At 40.6% G+C, this 20,440-nt stretch overlaps 1 protein-coding gene across 1 annotated transcript in view; it reads right to left on the reverse strand.

Annotated features, from left to right (window-relative positions):
* Window positions 1-14,846: 14,846 nt before the first annotated feature.
* Window positions 14,847-20,440, reverse strand: part of LOC147436538 (Coatomer epsilon subunit) — a 53,856-nt gene continuing 48,262 nt past the window's right edge. Inside the window, exons 3-7 of the mRNA XM_086489410.1 lie at window positions 15,965-16,116; window positions 15,670-15,805; window positions 15,380-15,535; window positions 15,204-15,283; window positions 14,847-15,115 (exon numbers count right to left, since the gene is read on the reverse strand). Coding sequence (XP_086345536.1) covers window positions 15,022-15,115; window positions 15,204-15,283; window positions 15,380-15,535; window positions 15,670-15,805; window positions 15,965-16,116 — 618 coding nt within the window. The 3' untranslated portion in view covers window positions 14,847-15,021. The remainder of the gene's footprint in view (window positions 15,116-15,203; window positions 15,284-15,379; window positions 15,536-15,669; window positions 15,806-15,964; window positions 16,117-20,440) is intronic.

Here is a 20,440-nt window from a genome sequence, read left to right on the forward strand (position 1 = left end):
TTGCTACTTGAACCAGGTCTGGAAGTCTAGAAACCTTCGGATTTTTGAGGCCAAACTGGTTGTGGCCTGTTTTGATGATATCGTGCGCATGAGCATTGAGCTCATCCATGGTGTTGGAGCAAGAAGAGGGTCAGTGAACAAGGATAAAGAATGGACTCATGCATTGAGTTGCGTAGAACACTTGAGAGGGTAGGTTCTTTATCGTTGGTTTTGTTTCCTCTGTGTTTGTGTGCAAGCCTCTGTTGGAACCCTAGCCCCTCCAAGGTACATGTAGGGTTTGAGGGCAATCGTATTCTTTTTTATCTAATATAATATCTCTCAACTCACAATTGTGAGTATGGCCCACAAAAAAAAAAAAAATGGCATGGCAAGAAGCAAAGTATTGTTCACTTATATGGTTGCATGGTGCATGAGCACTAACTCAGAATTGGGATGATATGTCTATGAAATGATGTGTTGGTGCCCTGAGAAACAACATTAAATCGGATGGTAAGGCTATCAAATGTACTTTTGTTGGTTTCAATTTAGAAAGCAAAGGTTATAGGTTGTTTCATTAGCCTAGAAACATAGCGTATCTTGATCAATCGAGACATTGTTTTTGTGGAAGATATAATCCAAACCTTCCTAGAAAGGGAACAAATATGAGATCAAAGAATGTATGTATGTGGTGTTGCATCCGTTTAGTGATGAGAGTACAAACATAAGTTTTAGTGAGGCACATCACATGCAACCTAAGCAGGTTTCAGATGATGTTACAAGTCAGTCACTTTTTTATGCATATATACAAGATGTTACTGATGAGAAAAGGGTTAAAAAAGATCGAGCTAGAGGTATGCCAAAATGGCTAGTGTAAACCTTGTGTAATAGTAAATTGGATACATCTTGGTCTATTTGTACTCATTCATGTTCCCCATATAGAAGATTGTTTTGGTTTGGGTTTGTCTAGTATGTATGATGAGAAGAACCTTTGTCATTTGATGAAGCCCAAAATTGAGAAAAGGGGTTGGTGTAGAGGTTAGGGTTAGGGTAGATGAGTGTTAGTATCATTCATGGCCGTTAAGCATAATGGTGTTAATCACAAGTCAAAAGGTGGACTCAATGTGTATGCAAATAGAATAGCAATGCATTAGGTAGAAAAGAGCTTGACACATACGGTTTATATTGCCAAAATGGAAAGCCTATATGTTGAGCTAAGCAATGGTGTCACTAGGCAAGTGAAAGGAGGAGCCTTGCTTTGGAGATGCATGTGTTTGTGGCTAGTGAGAGAATTTGCAAGTAGAGATAAAGTTCATGGGATCATTTAAATGTGGTATCATATATCATGGATGTGTGTCATGAAAGGCATGTACGCCTCATGAGAGGAGGTAAGAGGGCAACCCCATGGCTAAGGTTTACCCACCTACGAACACCCCCTTAAGCCTAGTCATGGGAAATACTCTAGAATATGAGTCATGTAGGGTCATTGTGATTCATTAGCTCATGGTTTACAAGGTGATCACTCGTCTTCCCTAAGTTCAAAACTAGAGAACATCATCATAATCAAAATAGTGCTCAATGTAATGACATTATCCAAAAGTGGTAGAAGTAGAAGGTTCATTGGGGTAGTCATGGTCCTCATTTTCTTCTTGGTCTTTCTTGAAACATCTGAAAGGTGGGTGTTTTGTCTTCTCGCAAATACTGCATGGATTGATCATGTAGCAATCCTTTGTAGCAAGATTGGTTCTCCCACACTTCTTGTGCTCGTTGGATGAAACCATAAATGCTCCTTCAGTGTCCTTCTTTGGGTCCTTCTTCTTCTCACAATCGAGTGAATTGATGGTGTCCTTCAAGCTAGGTATGCAATCCTGCTCCATAAGGACCGTCACTATGCTCAAAGGTACTATTGGGCGGCCCAACCTTGAGAAGTACATCCAATTTACCTTCATTGTCAATAGGGTATTGATGTAGATAAGTTGTGTGCAAATTCTTTTCATCCTATTGACTAAGGAAGCTACGTCTTCTCCTAGCTCCACTGTGAGTGCATAAAGCTGCATTTTTTAGTGCAATTTTAGACCTTTTAGCCTTTGATCCAAAGTGCCTTTCTAGGGTGAGCCATGCTTCTTGAGAAGTTTTGCATTCCTCTAGGTAGTGGATGTAGTTATCATTGAGAGATAAGGAGAATGACATAGGCTTGCTCATCTCTCTCTTTTGATACCTAGCAGTGGTTGCCTTAGTTTCTATCCTCTCCTTCTCAACTAGTGGCTTCATTATTCCCCACAAGTTCTTTTCATATGGTACCCCTTTACTTTAGCTTTCCATGTATGAAAACCTTGGCCATTGAATATTGCTAGAGACTCCTTGCCTACTTTTAAACTCGGGACATCTTACCAAAGACTCTTCTTTTGGTAGTGTCTAACCCATAACAATGTGGGGCATAAAAGAAGAGCAATATAGAGTTATAGGAATGATCTATTGGAAATGATGCTCCCCCTTGAGCAATGCTCTAACAATAGACAATAGTAAATTGTGGTTCTCTCGAACCTTTTATTGAGAATTGGAAGGTTAATATTTGAAAGGTTTTTAAGTTTAAAAAATCAATTAACAAATTTGAATTGGCTCTATCAAACTGTCTGCTGAGAAGGGACCCAAGAAGATGGAAGGTTGAAGCCAAAGCTTGTAATCCGTGTGGTGCCAGTGATGTTGGCACACTTGTGTGCTCTCTTCTTTGATAGGGTTGCCTTGGGTGGATTATGCAGCAGAGAAAATGTGTTGGCAATTTCTTAAGCAGTCGAGGCATGCAAAGAATAGCCAGAGCTTGCAAGGGTGATTGACAAGGTTGCAAGTAGTCGAAGAATGCTCCATGATTATTCCTACAGAAGAGGTGAGCAAGGGCACACAAAAGATGGTCGAGGGGATTCTCTTGTAGGGTTGCGAGTGCCAAGGGTGATGAACACCCTCAATCAAGTTGGTGTTGTTGCTACAAAGTGCATAAGCTCTTGAAAGCAGCCTTTGTGGAGGACACGGCATGCAACATGAAGAAGAAGCTGCCTATTTGGTGAGGGGCCATGTTGATACAAATCCATTTGGAAACATTGACTTCAAAAAAATTTAAAATTAGCTTGAGCTCATATGATTTTGGAAGGCCCAATCAAAAGAAAGATGCCTACTCCTAAAAAGTAACCAAAACAAAGTCATGATTTAATCAAGCAATGGGGGGAGAGAGGATCGCTTGATCTATCATAGCAATAAAATGCCTAGGATACCAAGTGGGCTAAGAAATTAGGTTATCCATTGTAAATCTCTGATAACAGATGTAGAGGTTAAGGTTAGAGTGTGTGAGTGTTAGTAGCATTCATGGACGTTAAGCACAATGCTAAAAAGATGGACTCAATTTTTATGCAAATAGAGTGGCAATGCATTAGGTAGATAAGAGCTTGATACACAGGGATTATTTAGCCAAAAGGGATAGCCTATCTATTGAGCTAAGCAATGATGCTATTTTGCAAGTGGGAGGAGGCATCTTGGTTTGGAGATGCATGTGTTGTGTCTAGTGAGAGAAACTCCAATTGTAGATGAAGGGCATGAGCTAATTTAATGTGGCCTCATGTATCATCAATCAAGGCATGTATCATGTATGCCTCATGAGAAAAGGTAGGAGGGAAACCCCCTATGGCTAGGGTTTGCCCTACACTTGGTTGCAATACAATTTGAGTATGATACTATTATGAAGAATGGCACATGGTCTTTGTGTAATTTTCCTCTCGGTCAAAAGGCCATTGGTACTGAGTAAGTTTTCACGTTCAAATTTATGCATGATGGTATTGTGGATTGCTACAACCCTAGACTTGTAGAAAAAGGGTATAATCACGAGAAGAACATTGATTTTTTTATGAGACTTCAGCTCCCACTTATTGTGTATGACAAACATTCATAGCATTTGTGCTTCGTAGCTCAAGATGGTTGAAATGTATATTAGTTGGGTATAAAGACTCTGTTTTTGAACCGTGATTTGCATAGGGAAGTATATGTCGTGTAACATCTTGGTTTTGTTTGATAAATAAGGTGTGCAAGCTTAGAAACATTGTGTTGAAGAAAGCTCCACATGCTTTGTATAAAATTGTTCATGCTTAAATTAGCTACACATGGTTTTCAAAATAGCCCAAATAAGAGCACATATATGTCAAGCATACGGATTATGTTTTACAGATCATTGTACTCTATGTGATGGCATGTCTCTCACTGAAACAAATGAAGAAATATTATTGAATTTAAGACTAATTTTAATGCCTCTTTGGAGATGTCACATTGGGGCTTTTACATCATCCTTTGGATGGAGGTTTGCTTTGTGTCAATAGATTGAGACATTGGTGCATAGATTCTTCCTTGAAAATTGCAAGCTTATTATTACTCCTACATTATGTTGGGCGACTACTTTATCCCAAAGAGGGATCATTAGCACCAAATTTACATGCTTTTTGAGACTTGAATTGAGTTGGCTTCTATGACGTCATGTGTCCATTAGTGTTTTTTTTCCATGCTTGGTAGTATGCATATCTTGGTTGAGCAAGAAGCATCCTACAATGACCACTTCTAGTTGTGAGACTGAGTACAAGGAATCTTTCACAACTACTATTCAGTGCATTCAGTTGAGATACCTTTTGATTGACTTGGGTTTTGGGCAATTGACTGTCACCACGATCTTGTCAAGGTGCTTTTGCACTTGCAAAGATCGAGGTGTTCCATGCTTTCACAAAGCACATCGAGGTGCATTATCATTATGTCAAGGAGAGACTCTCTACAAGAGAGGTTATCTTGGCTTATGTTCCTATGCACCAAGCTTATGTGCCTACACATAAGCTTATGTGACTACACACACAGAAAAACCCTAGTTGTCTTTTTACAATAGGTTTGCCTCGTGAGAAGGTCGAAGCTTTTGGAAAAGCTTTTGACTTACTCCCCTTTGTTTACTAATCACATAGGGTCAAACACTTCCCCATGAGTGAGTGCCAAATCATGTGCATTGCATCACTCCCAAGGGGAATCTGTACCAATTACTGTAGTGATCTATGTGAAAGCACTTAAGATCATCAAGACACTTTTTTCCCTTCATAGGAGGTCTTTCCCCCTGGCTTGTATATAAGCTAGTCATTCTAGGGTAAGCCTTATCTATATATTAGCACACTAGTAATACTACTTAATGTGTGTGTGCTCTTGAGCTTCTCCTTCATCTTCTCCATCTTCACATACAATCATGCAGCCATATACCCAACATTGACTAGTATGCCATGAAGTAGGCAAGCTCTCTGTCACAACGCACAAAATCTATTTTGAGTTTGCATCAATGTTGAGAGGACAAACTACTTTCCCAATTGTGCAGCCAAAAGCAAAAGCAATTGATTCCATGTATGCAGCACATCGTCAATCCCCTCCCAAATGTGACACTTGTGGTTAATAAACGTTTGGTAATCTCTAGTAAGGGCCTATGAGAAAACACATGTCATTTGTGTGTTAAGAAGCAAAGGGGACATTTTCAATAGCTGACATTCAGCTACCATATTGACCAAATAAACCTCTTGCACCAAGAGCATACCACATTTCTTGTCATTTGAGTAAAAAATCGACCCATTGTACGATACCTTGCTCAAAAGACATTTTTTTCTAAAGAGAAGATAAAAACAGTGTTCAAAAAATACCTCATAATAAGATCCATAAGATAGATTAATAAGAGTTAAACCTCAAGCATGGATTCTTGGCCAACACGCCCCTCATTATTTGAAAGTAATCTTGTAAGCATTCTTTAATGAATGTATGCCATTTGAAACTTGAGACTCCGTGGGTTTTGCTTAATTGAATACGGAATTTTGATCGATATGCATTCATTGTGAAAGATAACAAACCAAAAGTCTCTTGCATAGAGACCTCGTTGGAACCGAAGATGCTTGAGCTAAATAGTAAGGAAGAAGAAGCCACACACACACACTCTTCTCACATTCACACCTAAAGGCACGCACACACTCTTGAAAGACATTGTATAGATCATCTAAAAAACTTTGCAAACACTTCTTTCACCATGATGGTGAGAGATGCCACTGTAAAAATTTAATAAAGATAAGTTACTTATGTTTCAAGACATGACAGTCACGTCTCAATGTCCCATAGGCTCCATGTAGACAAGGGTAGATACACACCATGGGTACAATAACTGAGTGTTTGGGGAATGGAAAGCAACCATAATTTTATATCAGTCTAAGCAACTCTTGCATTATTCTCAAGCCAAATAGTAGATAAGAGGATCCTATAAAATAGAGTAAAACAATGGGTCAGGTATAGTTAGCAACTTGGGTGATAAGAATCAAATATTTATCTAATGGTGATTAATGTTCCTTCTCAAATAAAATGGAGTCAACATATAGCCATATCAAAGGATGGCAAGACCCAATAGTAAATGGACCAAAAGATTGCAAAGAAATGGTAAATTTTATACCCAATTCAAAAAAAGTTTGAGATAAACAATTTATAGCTCAAAGGCAATCACCTATAATGTCATCATCATCGTTGTCAAACCGATCATAGATCGGGTGTTGGTGGATGTCCAAAGGCTACATCTGATGCCGATTTCCGCCATAAGGAAGGCTCCATTTTTGTGAATCCCAATCCATCAAGGGCTAACCCATACTTCACAAGAGGTGGGATCTCTGGTCATCAATGTGCAACAGAGAGCAACGTGTTGTCTGACCTCATGGGAGGCGGATTCTAGATCACCATGACTGATGCACAGATGTTGAGGTCGATGGAGAAGGCACCCCAAGTGGGAGGGTTGTCCCCTTGCCCTACTAGTTTTTGCAATTGGCTCACATCCCCTTGTATCTTTGCTTGAGGACAATGCTATGAATGCCAAGGGCTCTCATTACCAAGGGGAAAACAATTGCTAGCAAAATTGTTTGCAAATGAATTGTTGCTCTTCATAAAAACCAATTCTCAATTTCTAAGAAGGGCACTCAAGATCTTCCAATTATTTGCACCTACTTTGGGCTCTAAATGCAACATTGAAAAATCAAGATTGAGATCACTCATGAAAAACAACTCGTTTGACCCCATCGATTGGTCTAGGGAGATTATCTTAAAAGGCAAAGTTTTCAGACACCTCATTGCTCCACTTAGGGTGGAAGTCTCATGTAAGAAAAGATTTAACAAAGTCCTTAAAAATAGTAAAATGAGAAGGTAGGAGCACGTGCTCCTCCCCTTTCATAGCAGAGTGACTGTGATCAATTCCTTAATAATCCCTTACAATTCATTTGTCTCTCTGATTTTGAACATCAGTTATTCCATTGGAAAGTATTTCTGAAGCCTATCAAACGATTCTTATGGATAAACAACACAAAAGAAAAGACACCTTGGTAGTGGGGGAAATGGCAATGTACTTCAAACATTCCCATCATCCTGTTGTTGAAGAGGAGCTCAAAACAACTACCATCCCCAAGGGTGTGAACTATTGCACACATTTGACGTCCCAATCCCAACGCCTTCATGATAGGTGCAATGTAAGGCCATGTTATTATGTGATATGACTTGTCAAGGTCAAGTTGAAGGAGGATGTATTCGTGCTTAGTGAAATTGGCATACTCGATGTTGCTCATTGCTACAAGATTGTTTTCATGAATCGATCTTCCTTTGATAAATCCACATTGATAGGGGGAGATTACTTTGTCCATGATTGGAGTCTGCCTACGTGTTATAACCCCTCAAGATTGTTTTCATGAATCGATCTTCCTTTGATAAATCCACATTGATAGGGGGAGATTACTTTGTCCATGATTGGAGTCTGCCTACGTGTTATAACCCCTCAAATTAAAATCAAGGTGAAAACCATAGGATGAAAGGTGGTTATCAATGAAACACACCATGCAGAGGGTGGTCTCACCTCATAGCAGGTGATATTGGCAGTGTCTAAAAACCCTTATGTTACAATTGGATGCATAGATACATGTAAAAGGTGATATGGTCTCACCTTGTAGCCAATGATATGGGCAGTTTCTAAAAATCCTTATGTTACAAGTGTTAAGTATGGAGTCTGATTTACAATTGTTAACTTTTAGTCTCAAAAACACACATTTGTAAGGCCCCCATTATGAGGAGAAGCCATCGTGCGTAAGAAAAACACTCGCCAAAAAATCAAATATTTGTCGAAATATTCTCTTTTTGTCGGAATATGATGGCCAAACGACGATCGAAAAGTGACTGGAAAATGGCTGATTGGCTGGTCGGTGGCCGGTAGTCAATGGCTAGTGGCCGATGGGCAAAAGTCTTTGGCCGGCGGCCAAGTTCAATGGCCAATGGTCGATTTCTAGGCGGATTTGTCTTCTCAAGGGCGACCACACATGGGCGCATGGGAGAATTCAAATCGGACTTGTTGTCTACATAAGGACGGCTACACACGGCTGCCTCTCATGAGAGAGAACAACCCTTTTGGCCTGTAAAAGGAGGCCTCTTCTACACACAATTTACATTCTGAAGTTATTGAAACAAGGTGTGTGTGAGGTGGTGAGAGTGAAGCAAGGTGGGAGTTCCATTAAGGGTATAATCCCTGTGTAACCAATTTCTAGTTTGAAGTATAAAGCCATTGAGTGGTTGCTTTCTCGTGGACGTAGCCCACATTGGGTGAACCACGTATATCATGTGCTCTCTCGCTCTCTCTCTCTCTCTCTCTCTCTCTCTCGCTCGTGTGAAAACTATCTCTCTCCATTAAGTAAACTACTCTAATATCTACTTAGCTACACCCTATTTCTTAACAACAATTAGATGCATAGATACATGTAAAAGGGGAAAACCCTACTCAAAAAAAACCTTTTGAGTTTACTCACGCATATGCAACAAAGAAAACTCAAAGATTTTTAAAATTTTGTTGAGCTTCTAAAAAGCCCATGGAATGGTAGAAAAATTAGAAAACCTAACAAAATTTACTTGAATACTACAAATTTTGAAAAAGCATCATACCGGTGCCAATTCTCCCCCTTTCGTAGACCCTTTCATGGTGATAAAGCTTTGCCACCAATCTTGAACTGTAGATGATCCTTCCTAACACCACCGATACTAATTTGGAAGGTTTAAGCCCATGTGCTTCATTGAACTTGGGAAATCAATGTGCATATTGGCTTGTAATTGCGGTGAATCACCGTAGTTTCCATCGAGTAGGATCAGCCATAGAGTCGAGTGAAGATTCCCAGGTGGTTAATAGCAATTCATTTCCCTTGTTCTATCACTCATATCAAATGTCTCACGACCATAACCGTCAACACCTATCACATCTCAGAAAGAGACAGAACCAAGACTAAAATGTCAATCCTGGGAAGCAAGTGACTCGGGTTGGAGGCATGCCAAGAGGTTTTCAATATGTTGATTGAATACGGTACGATCCACTTTGACGTTCATTGCGCATTCTATCTACCAAAAATTTAGAATCTTTCCTCTAAATTCTTTACACATCCACATGAAAATCCACTAGCGAATCAACTCCCCGCCACTCCAAACTCAATCTACAACTTCCTTAAGCTATTCGAAACAAAATGGGGTCATCAGGCTCACTATTTGGACACTAAGAAAACACGATATTTTTTAGAAGGCTAATTACAAGTTGTCAACTCAAGTATCGAACTTGCCTACTACATTCTCCTAAGTGTCGACAATCTTTGTCTAATAGACAACATCACAATACAACACTCCTATAGTGAGATATGTCACGTACAGGGTTACAAAAGTTGTTGCTCGCTTTTCACAAAGCGCATACAATGTAGGTATCCACACATAGAGCTCAATGAGACAAATACAATGCTGCCCTCGGAATTCAGATGCGACAACCGTGTAGTGCAATGCAAAGAGATAAGCTTATAGTAGAAAGGAGGAGACACACAACGTACAAAATACCTTATCTGCTCGCTTTATTCATAATAATGCCTCTTAAAACCTTTACAAAGTGCCTTTTATACCTTGGCTTCGGGTTTATGGTACAAAGGTTGAATTTGTCGTAATATTAACAAAAATTACATCTTAGGCTCATGATATTGATGTCTTTAGAATAACAAAACGATAGCAAGTACGGGTTTTGGCAAAAATATTACAATCAATCGGGATTACAAAGATAAAAATTGCTCTGGGTACACACTTGGCCCTCATTGTCGTTAGAATCTTCCAACAACCAAGGAGAAAAGGGGGCATGGAGTCTCCTTAAAGTAGGGATCTTGCATGCTTTGCAACGATATTTGGCCAAGGAGTTTTGAGGAGGGTGGGCAAAAGCTTACACACACACACACACACACACACTTAGTCGACTTGTTCTATTTTGTGATCCAGTGGGCTTGGTGAGGTTGTAAGCAAAAAGGAGCAATTCACGTTCCTGCGGCACGCTCAGAGGAGGGACGTAGTGGGTGCAATAGTTCTCTCTCTCTCTCTTTGGCTTCGCCGTCTACATGCCATTGAAGTGGAGCTTGTGTTCGAACTCAAGATCAAGAAAGACACACAAGGTACCCAAGGGGCCATCTTACGGGCCCCCTCCCACTCAACAAGGGTGTGTCTCTTGCAAGATTTGGAAAGTACTATAGCTTATAGGCATTGAAGCCCTGATCAAGCAAGCAAGGAGCAAGATTCTACAATCTGCAAAATATGCACGAAACTAGAATATTTCATCGGTCCCAAACTGGTATTAGATTTTTGATTCGAGTTCGAATTGGAGTTCAATTGACGTTAGGCAAGAATCTGCAAAGCTAAAGGATCGAGGATCAGCACTCGAACATAGAGGAATCGGTATTATGTGCAAAGATAAAGTGCATATGGATTTCAAGCGGTGCACAAAGCTTGAAAATAGCCAAAAAAAAAATATGTTAGATTAAGGTAAACCCCATTTTTTTAATACTTTATGCATGCCTAGCATGATACAAGATCTTCTAGCACAACATAATTCTAGTGCGAGCATCAATCCTCTACTCGACAACCACCCTCTCAACGTGTCTATGACGCATGCTGGTAAGGAACCACCATCGGCTAGTGATCATGGGTTGGTTGCTCATCATGATTTTAATTGCTTGTTTGCATACAAAACCACCTTAGAGAATAATTTTGCCTCACTGAATGCAAATGTCATTGCATTAACTACATTATTGAATCAATTTATGGCAAATATGGCTGCAGAGGGTGCTACAATTCCATTTGTTATTGAGAAAGGGTAAGGATGTTCAAGGGTTTCTACCCAAGGGCTTAGTTCTCAAGGAATTCCCGATGCGCTTGTTACCGATACACTACCTAATGGTGTGCTTCCCTCCTCTTCCATTGATGTTGGTAATAAGCTAAGAACATAACACCGTCAGTTTATAGGGAGGAAGAGCGTAAGTGGAATAAGCATTCCGTGAACACCTTTCTCTGTGAGTGGAGTAATACTCACATGCTCAGGCATACATAGGAAAAATAGGTAGAGACTAGTCTATCTCTTATGGGAAACACCTACAAGTAGAGGATGAGTCTAAAAGAGCCTCATGAGCTAACTTGGGCACCTTTCAATGTTGCATTCCACAAGGAATTTTTTCCACATAATAAGCAAGATCTGAATTAGGATGTGTGCAATGAGTATGTGAACATAGCCAATTACAGAAGGATCATTCTAAAATTGGAAGGTATTAATGAGTTTTATAAGGTGTGGGAGGCTTTATCCATGGACTTGATCCACAAATGAGACTAAGTTTGAAACACATCACCCAAAACTTTTAAGTGAAGCTATTAAGCATGCACAAATCCGTGCCAATACTCTCCGTAAGACACGAGCAAACAAAAAAAAAGAATAAGATACTTGCGCAATCCTTTGCACATTCATCAGTATCTAGCAAGAAAAAAAATCAATTACTTCTACAAGAGAATCCTCAAAGATGAGCTTCAAGGACCTCTCAAACAAAGAGTTTGAGACACCCAAGAAAGAGTGGTTCTCCTTCATTTGCCTTGGAAAGTATGAACAGAATGATTGGTTCACAAAGGAAAATTCCATTATTACAAAAATAATGAGGGAAAAGGCAAGGCCTTAAACAGAGTGCAATTACTACCCTTAAAGTCCTCTTTCAAGTACTTTCATGTGGCGGTTACTCACACAAGAGATCTCCATGAGTATTAATTGACTATTGGGTTGTGGCAACCTTCCTTCATACCTCATTAGCTTATGATTATACATGGCACTATTCAAGGCACACGTGTGCATATTTTGATTGATAATGATGCGACGTAAAGTTTCTTGAATTACAAGCTGGTTAAGAAGCTTAACCTACCACACACTCCAAGGTCACACCGCTATGTTGTGTTCCTTATGAATACGAACAACAAGGAGGTGTAAGATACGAAGGTTAAGCCTTTGAAAATTTAAGGAGACCTCATGCACTTTGATTTTTAAGTGATGAACATGAGTCGTAATGATGTGGTCCTTAATAGCAAATAGTTACATGGTTTCAATTCTCTTTCGGTAAGAGCTATGCGTAGAATTCTTTTCAATTCTTTGCCAATGGAAGATGTGTTGTTGATAGGAGAACACGATGCACCTCAATCTACACTGATATGTTCTATAGAACTTTCAAAGTCGTATGACAACAATAAAATAAAGAAGTCTTTCTGTCTTACTTATTGTCTCGTGCACTATCGAATTTAAGTTTTGATGACAATGTGTCCATGAAGCAACTTACTAAACCCCGCATTCTTATTCTTTTTCTATGGCTACTCATAAACACATTTAGACACATGTCTCTAAGCACATAGCACAACTATTCCACCAACAATCGTTACACAATTGCAAGGATGTTTCCCCTCAATATTTGCCTCCAAAGCTACCACCAAAACGTGAAGTGCAACATGGCATTGACACAGTTCATGGTGACGAACCTATAAGTAAGTCTCCTTACAACCTAAGTCACATGAAATCCATGGGTGTAGGACCGCAACTTACCCACTACTTAAGTCTCCTTACAACCTAAGTTACATGAAGTCCATGGGTGTAGGACGCAACTTACCCACTACTAAAGCTATGGTTTCATCCAATCAAGTTCTTCTACAAGACAGCACCAATTTTATTGGTAAAAAAAAAGAATGATTCTATGCGCATGTGCATAGACTACCATACCTTAAATGAAGTAATTGTTAAGAACAAGTATCCTCACCCAAGAGTACTTAAGGAAGCTCGGTATTTCTCTAAAATAGATTTAAGATCCACCTTTCATCAAGTATGCATACATTTGGCAAATATTCCAAGACTCCTTTCATATATCTATCCATTACAAGTTCTTAGTCATGCCTTTTGGTTTAATGAACTCTTGCAACTTTCATGATCGTGATAGACAATACGCTCCAACCATATTCAAGGAAATTTATCATTGTTTTTTTTTATGATATTTGATCTACAATCCTACAAAGACAACCACCTAAGACACCTCAAGTTGATGTTTGATCTACTACAAGAGCATAAGTTTTATGCAAAGCTCAACAACCATGATTTCCTTAAAATTCAATTACTTGGGAAATGTAATCTCTTATGTTCATCTTGAATTGGATCCAACCAAAGATCAATGTGTTTATCAAAGACTGTTGCAAGATACCGGTTCTTATGGCAAACCAATGAAAGAATTAAGGCAAAGCCTTCACTTCGAGGTAAGAGCAACGTCATAATTTTGAAAAGGTTAAAGTAGCTTCAACTACGGCATCCATTCTAGCTATTGTTGAATCTCTCAAAACATTTGTGCTTGCACTTGGTCTGATGATGATGCATCAAGTTGCTCCATCTTAGGATCCCTGAGAATGATCCCCAGCACCTCAATGGTGTTGTCGCTTTCTTCGGTCATTGTTGACTCCTCTGAAGTGGTTGAAGAGTCACTAGAAAACTCGTCCTCAGAGGTTTCTAGATCCATGTCACGTAGTTGACCTATCTTCATGTCGTTGCCAACAACAAAGCAATAGGTGCACAATCACTTCAATTACAACCCACATTTAGGAAGTTCTTTTTTCCTTAAAAGACACTCTCTCTCTCCCTCTCTCTCTCTCTCAACACGCGATCGTAAAATTGCTCTTCCGAAAAACCAGTATCTAACATTGAGGGCCTCATTTCATTTAAATACTGGATCTTGATCTATAATCATATCTTTCAAGCTTCCACCTTAACTTTGCTAGAAAGCTACATAAATAAACTCATATAACAGTCGTAAATGTCTCCCAAGGCCTATCACAGATTTCACAGGAAGCAAGGATGCAAGGATATTAAGAGCCGGTATGCAAAGGAAACAAGAGCAAAAAACGAGGCGTGCTGAAAGAAGATGAATTAATGAAGCTCCAACAGTGAAATGGTTGATACATGTGGTGAGAAGGTAGAGATATCACTAGCCCCTTACCTAATATTTTACCCTTAGAGAACATAGCATGGCTTCTGCAACGACACTTCGAAATGTATCGGACTTCAGTAAAATATCACCTAAATACAAAATCATGAAAATGCCCTAAAACAGTGTCATGAATTTGGCAATGTCACAATAGGACAATCTGTTCTTGAGAAGGATCACTTCAGGCACCAAATGTCTAAATGACCCAACATATTCGTTAAGCCGAAGCAAGGACCATGCGGTTGGGTGTTCATTTGATTCCAAATACACTCTATTTGCTTACGAGCAAGTGCTCCAGATATGTTTAGTGCAGCATGAGCGAAAGATCACCTTAACTGCATTTCAGTGCGTAGACCCTGGACTACGCATAAATCTGCTCACTTGTGAGACTGCAAGTAGATGCTTTGCAGTAATGTTTTTTTAAGCCAAAATTCTACTATGCACAATTATTCACAACATTCAAGCTACTGCAGTGGCGACTTATGTAGAAGATAATCAGAGGCTATTCAATTGCATCCAAGAAAGAAACCTTACATGAGTAGTTTAAAAAGCTGCACTAGGCTTCTAACCCCTCAAAAAATGGGCCACATCAAGTAACGGAAGCTACATCAAATAGCTAGCTTCTGATTCATAATCGGACTCTGAATGTAAGCCTCTATGCAATTGCTTGCAAAGCTCTGTCAAAAGCAGCCTCTGCATAACTTGCTCGCTTTACCAATGAGTGGTCAGGAAATGACATCTTCAATTGACTGGACAAAAGAGGAGACTTGTGTGAGAAATCAATACTGCCACATTGTTATTTCAGCAGAAGCATGCACTTGAGCAAGTTGTACACACCTCAAATAGCGGCTAGTTGGCTTGCTCAGATGTAAATTGCAGACGACTAGGTTTGCTAATGTATCTGAATCTTTGGCATCCTGGTGAGAACAACCCCACAACATTAATAACCATAATACACTTCAGCAATAAGCCCCTGTATAACCTAGCATGGGCCGTGGCAACTGATGTAGCACCTTGTTTAAGGCTTCTAGTAAGGCTTGCTCTGCTTCATCGAAACGCCCCATTTGCATACAAGCAACAGCTTTCCCATTCAGAAGCAACGGTGTCTGCACGTATTTGTCGCAGAAATCTTGGAATATGTAATATGCTTCTTGGACTTTTGCACCACCCTACAGCCAAACATCAGAAACATTGATCCACGTGAAGCAAGCACCAATGCAGTAGCAAAAGGGCCCATACGAAACCTCTTTCAAAAGAAAGGGGGGCAAAAGAAAGGGGGGGGTGGGGGAGGGGGATGTCATACCAAAGCTAAATTGAGCCAAGCATTGGCAAGCTGTGTTAGAGTATGATCCTCATCAATATGTTGCATTGACTTCAACTGTTTCTCGGCATGATCATTCCTGAACATTTTCAGGTATATTTGTACATTCAACGCACACCTGCATCACAAACAAGCTTCCTTATTCTGCGCTTGTGTATATACCGACCTATGAAGGATTCCATTTCAGTAGAACATGGGACCCACAAAACTGAAGCACAACAATCCATACAAGTGATAAGCTTTCAACCTACACCATCTGCTTGCGGTGCTTACTTACAGCTCTAACGTTTGTCCACCGTGTGTATATTTCAGGGCTTCATTATAATCTTGCTCGTGCACATATACAGTCCCACCAACAAGCTGCAGGATTGGGTTACTTGCCAAGGCAGGATCAGCAAGCCACTCTTTAAGATGCGACAGTGTTTCTTCCTGACACATTGAGAAACAAGATATTAAAACAGTGACTGAACTTGGACACTTTGATTAACATCATGCAATACCAAGTGCATAGGTCACTGCACTCTCGCCTCTACAAAAAGGCAGCACAAGGCTCCCCCAATGATGCCAATTGCAGAAAGCGTAGATCACTCGATGGTTCAAATCCCAAAAACATGACCTTGCACCCGGTTTCAAAAACAGAATGGTGCACATTCACACAAGAACATAACTTACTGTCTCATCCATGGCCTAGAACACAAGTGCATGGAGGCTATACAGCCTACTTAAGGGTCTCAAAAGGCATCTGATAGTGACATTATTACAAAAAGACAAGCTGAACATGAAACATGGTCCCCCAAATAATTTAGAAGGCGACGTGAGTTCACGAGTGTATCTTGTTTCTTTCTATTATTTTCACTATCAGATGCCTTTTGAGACCCTTTGCCAGAAAGCCGTTAGCAAAGCATCTCAAAAGGCATCTGATAGTTAAAATAATAGAAAAAAACAAGCTGAACATGACCCCAAGTAACTTAGAAGGCGACGTGAGTTCACGAGTGTATCTTGTTTGTGCACATAGCTACTACAATCTTCCCTTGTTTGAGCTTTTTCCATAGCCATTGATTTGTTGTCCTACTTTTGTGTCTTGTATTCAGAGTTGTAGCTCTCACAGCACCAATCACACTGAAAAGAGGCATTGCCAATAGACGTGTGTGGCCCTCAAGAGTTTTGCCCAAATCTTAAGGACTCCGTCATCAAAGGATCAAATGAGAGAAACATTGAGAACAAAAGCCTCTCTATTGCCAATTAGAGAGGAAACTACACTTTTCAAGCTTATCCAATTGCCGTTTTGGTGGGTGATTTTAATAGTGCATAGCATAGTTCATCTCTCATTCCCCCACCGCTGACTTCTCCCTCTCTTGCTGAATCTGTAGGCTGTAAGACAGGCTAATTGTAAAGCATTAAACATGACCTTGTGTATCAGTAACAAGTAATGTAGTCCCTTGCTCGAATGCCACTATTGGGCACTGACGACGTTAGACAGGAAACTACATTTTTCAAGCTTATCCAATTGCCGTTGCTGATTTTTGATGGATGCTTTTAATAGTGCATAGCATAGTTCATCTCTCATTCCTCCACCGTCGACTTCTCCCTCCCTTGCTGAGCCTGCAAGACAGAAGCTAATTGTAAAGCATTAAACATGACCTTGTGTATCAGCAACAAGTAAAGTAGTCCCTTGCTTGCATGCTAGGGTCTGTGTGTGTCTGAAATCCCTGTACAGCACGTGTACAGGAGGCCAACCCACAACCAAGGGCCACCACGGTGTGATGAAAACCGTGTAAGCAGGAAGAGTGGAAGGTGAACCCCACGTGTGATGAGAACCCCATAGCACCACTATGACAATGACAAAAGGCTGAGATGACACCGAACAAGAAGGAAGCTAATGGTGTGGCCAACTACGGAACAAGTTGCTGAAAAATCATAGGAAGAGGCTAAAAATGAGCATCAAAAATAGTCCATCAGTGACAATCACCACTGAGATTGAGAAACGGAGTGTTGTCGGATGAGACGAGGCCAGATGGGCAAAGCAGGAATCATCCATAAGATCTTCACCTGATCAAGGTTGCATAGGTACATCCAAACTATAGCGGTAGGAGGCATAAGTCCAAGGAGAAGCAAGGTAGAAGCTCCACCAAAGAGAGGCAAGGCTAGAGAACCACGAAGAATCAATATGTAGGAAAATACTAAAGCAGGCATCCACATGCCAAAAATATCCCACATCGAGAGGAACATGTCAAAAAGAAGCGTCTAACATGCCAAGAGCAGCACGGGTCCATCATACAGAAAACCAATCAAGGAGCCCGACAAGGCAATCCCATATGCAGAGGTAGTAAGAATCACCAAGAGAAAAATAACCGATTTCAGCGGAGGAGAAGGACCGAATACTGAGCAGCAATGGCAGCAAGAGATAGAGGAGATGATGGCAATGGATGGCAGCTAATAAATAATCACCACATGGTATGCTGCATTTCTGTGGGAGAAACTCGAAGATGTGAACTCTATAAAAAAAATTGGCTATATGTCTAAATGTATGTATTGTGCAAGGCTGCATGCATGCATATGTGTGCACATATGTGTGTCCATGTTTATGTATGTTTGCATGCATGTGGATATATGTAAGTAGAGGTGTTTCAGGTAAGACGTTTTGCGGAGATACTGGCCACGGACAAGATTTAATGAGGTGATCATCTAAATGGTGTTGTATCGGCTGGTCATACTATTTCTAAGAGGTTGTCTACGTCCTTTCTAGAAGGCTACCCATTGCAAAAGGGAAGTGAACTTGCACCAGCGCCGCCATCCATCATCCAATACCACTTCTGACATAGCAAAGAGTTCACAGGCATAATTGCCAGGGAACCCGTTTTCTTCCACAAAAGGTCTTGAGGAAACGTTTTTAAAAAATTAAGTTTCTTTAAAGACGAATTTTCGCTAGTGTGGTTTCCATCTATTCTATGTGAAGTCAAGTTTCGAATAATCCACAAGTTCCTGAGTACATAATACATTTAATTCATATCTTACTTTTGTTACAATATTGGGCAATCTCTTGTTGTATGTGGTTAGCATTACAATTGGGATAGCTGGCGTGTGATGGTTATAGTGTGTTGTCTTTTATTTTCACTAATAGTGAATGATGTTGTGTAGTTGATGCTATGTAGATTGGAACTCTGGGAACTGAGGAGAAGACGCCAACAATAAAATAATACTTCTCGGCCATTTATTTTTGCAGAGTGTTGTAGTTATTTTTCCCATAAGCCGATATGGCTCCATTGTACATATTTAGTGAGAACCCGCCCTATAAAGAGTCATGCAATAGATGTGCAAGGTGCAACGGATGTGAATGTTGAACTTTGCTCAACATGAGTGCTCCGAACTGTGCTCAAGACTTCCTTTTACTTACGGAAGGGAGAGCCTTCCGTTCCTTTAGTGAGAGAGTGCAAATGATCACAAACAAAGTGGCAACACTGTGAATGAAGGTGCTGAGACTGAGAGATAGAGAGAGAAGAAAACGACACCGTCAAACCCTCCTCCGAAGGCCCCACTCTCTATGGGGAGAGCGGTCTACTATTGATTGCACAAATCTCTACAAGGACTTGCCGACGATGAGGATGACGACAGCCTGAAAACTGAAAACGCTACGGCTGAAACCTGCAAATCTTGTATCTGCTGAATTCTGACTCTATGTTGATGACGACGGCGACGACGATGCGCTGAAAACGCAGATGCTGAAATCTGCAAATAGCGGGCTGAATCTACAAACTCTTGCTCATCTGACCGTGCGGCGAGGATCTACTGCGGGAAGGTGAGATCTGCAAGGTTCAGGGGCTGCGGTGCGGAGTCTATATGCTTAAAACTGAAAATGGTTATGACGTCGGGAATCTGCAAAACGCTAGGCTGAAATGTTGCTCCAAAAACGTTAGGGCTGGTCTGATGTCTAATGCAAAAACGCTATAGATCCTACTGTGGAAATCTGCTAACGCCAGGCTTGATTTACTGTCTGCAAAACGCTGGGCTGTCCTTGATGAAAAACGCTAGGCTGGTCTTTGGTCTGTTGGCTGGAAAACGCCAGGTTGCCTGCCGGGGAGTCTTACTGAGAAGGTGCACTGTCAGGCACCTGGTCCCTACCAGAAACCCCCAGCGCTAGCTTTTCTTATATACTGCCTTAGTCAAATTGCCCTACCCAGTTTCCCAACAAAGTCACTTAATAATAAATAGTGAAAAATGACTAAAATAAGAAAAATAGATTTTCTGCACTGTAAAATGCTCATGATGGAATCTGATGGTATTGCTGATGATCATGCTATGTGCAACCAGAGGATATGCATCTACTCTAAGTGCCTGGACATGCACGGTCTGCGAACAGACTCACAAAAGTGCCAGAACACTTCCTAAGCTAACTGAACTGAACCCTTGTCATGAAGTAGTTTGTCCCCATACACATAGTGTCACGATTGTGACTATGTTAACAACAATACATCTACTCCTACTTGCAGATACGCAAAGTGCCATGCCAAGGAGGACCCCTACGCTTGGATGGTCACGAGCCTCCGCTCAAGAGACGTGCCTCTTCGCCAAAAGCCACACTCCTTCGACGACTAGTCACACCCCTTCGCTCTACGGTTGCGACTCTTGCCCAATGGTTGCAGCTCTTCGTCGAAAGGATGTGTCTTTGCGTCTAAAGTCATGTCTCTTCACCAAGAGACATGTCTTTTCATTTGTGTCTCTTCGTCTCCTATATAAGGAGCCTATTGTACTCAGT

Source organism: Adiantum capillus-veneris, chromosome 18 (genome assembly GCF_014529385.1).
Source record: "Adiantum capillus-veneris isolate H3 chromosome 18, ASM1452938v2, whole genome shotgun sequence".
NCBI classification, from domain to species: Eukaryota; Viridiplantae; Streptophyta; class Polypodiopsida; order Polypodiales; family Pteridaceae; genus Adiantum; species Adiantum capillus-veneris.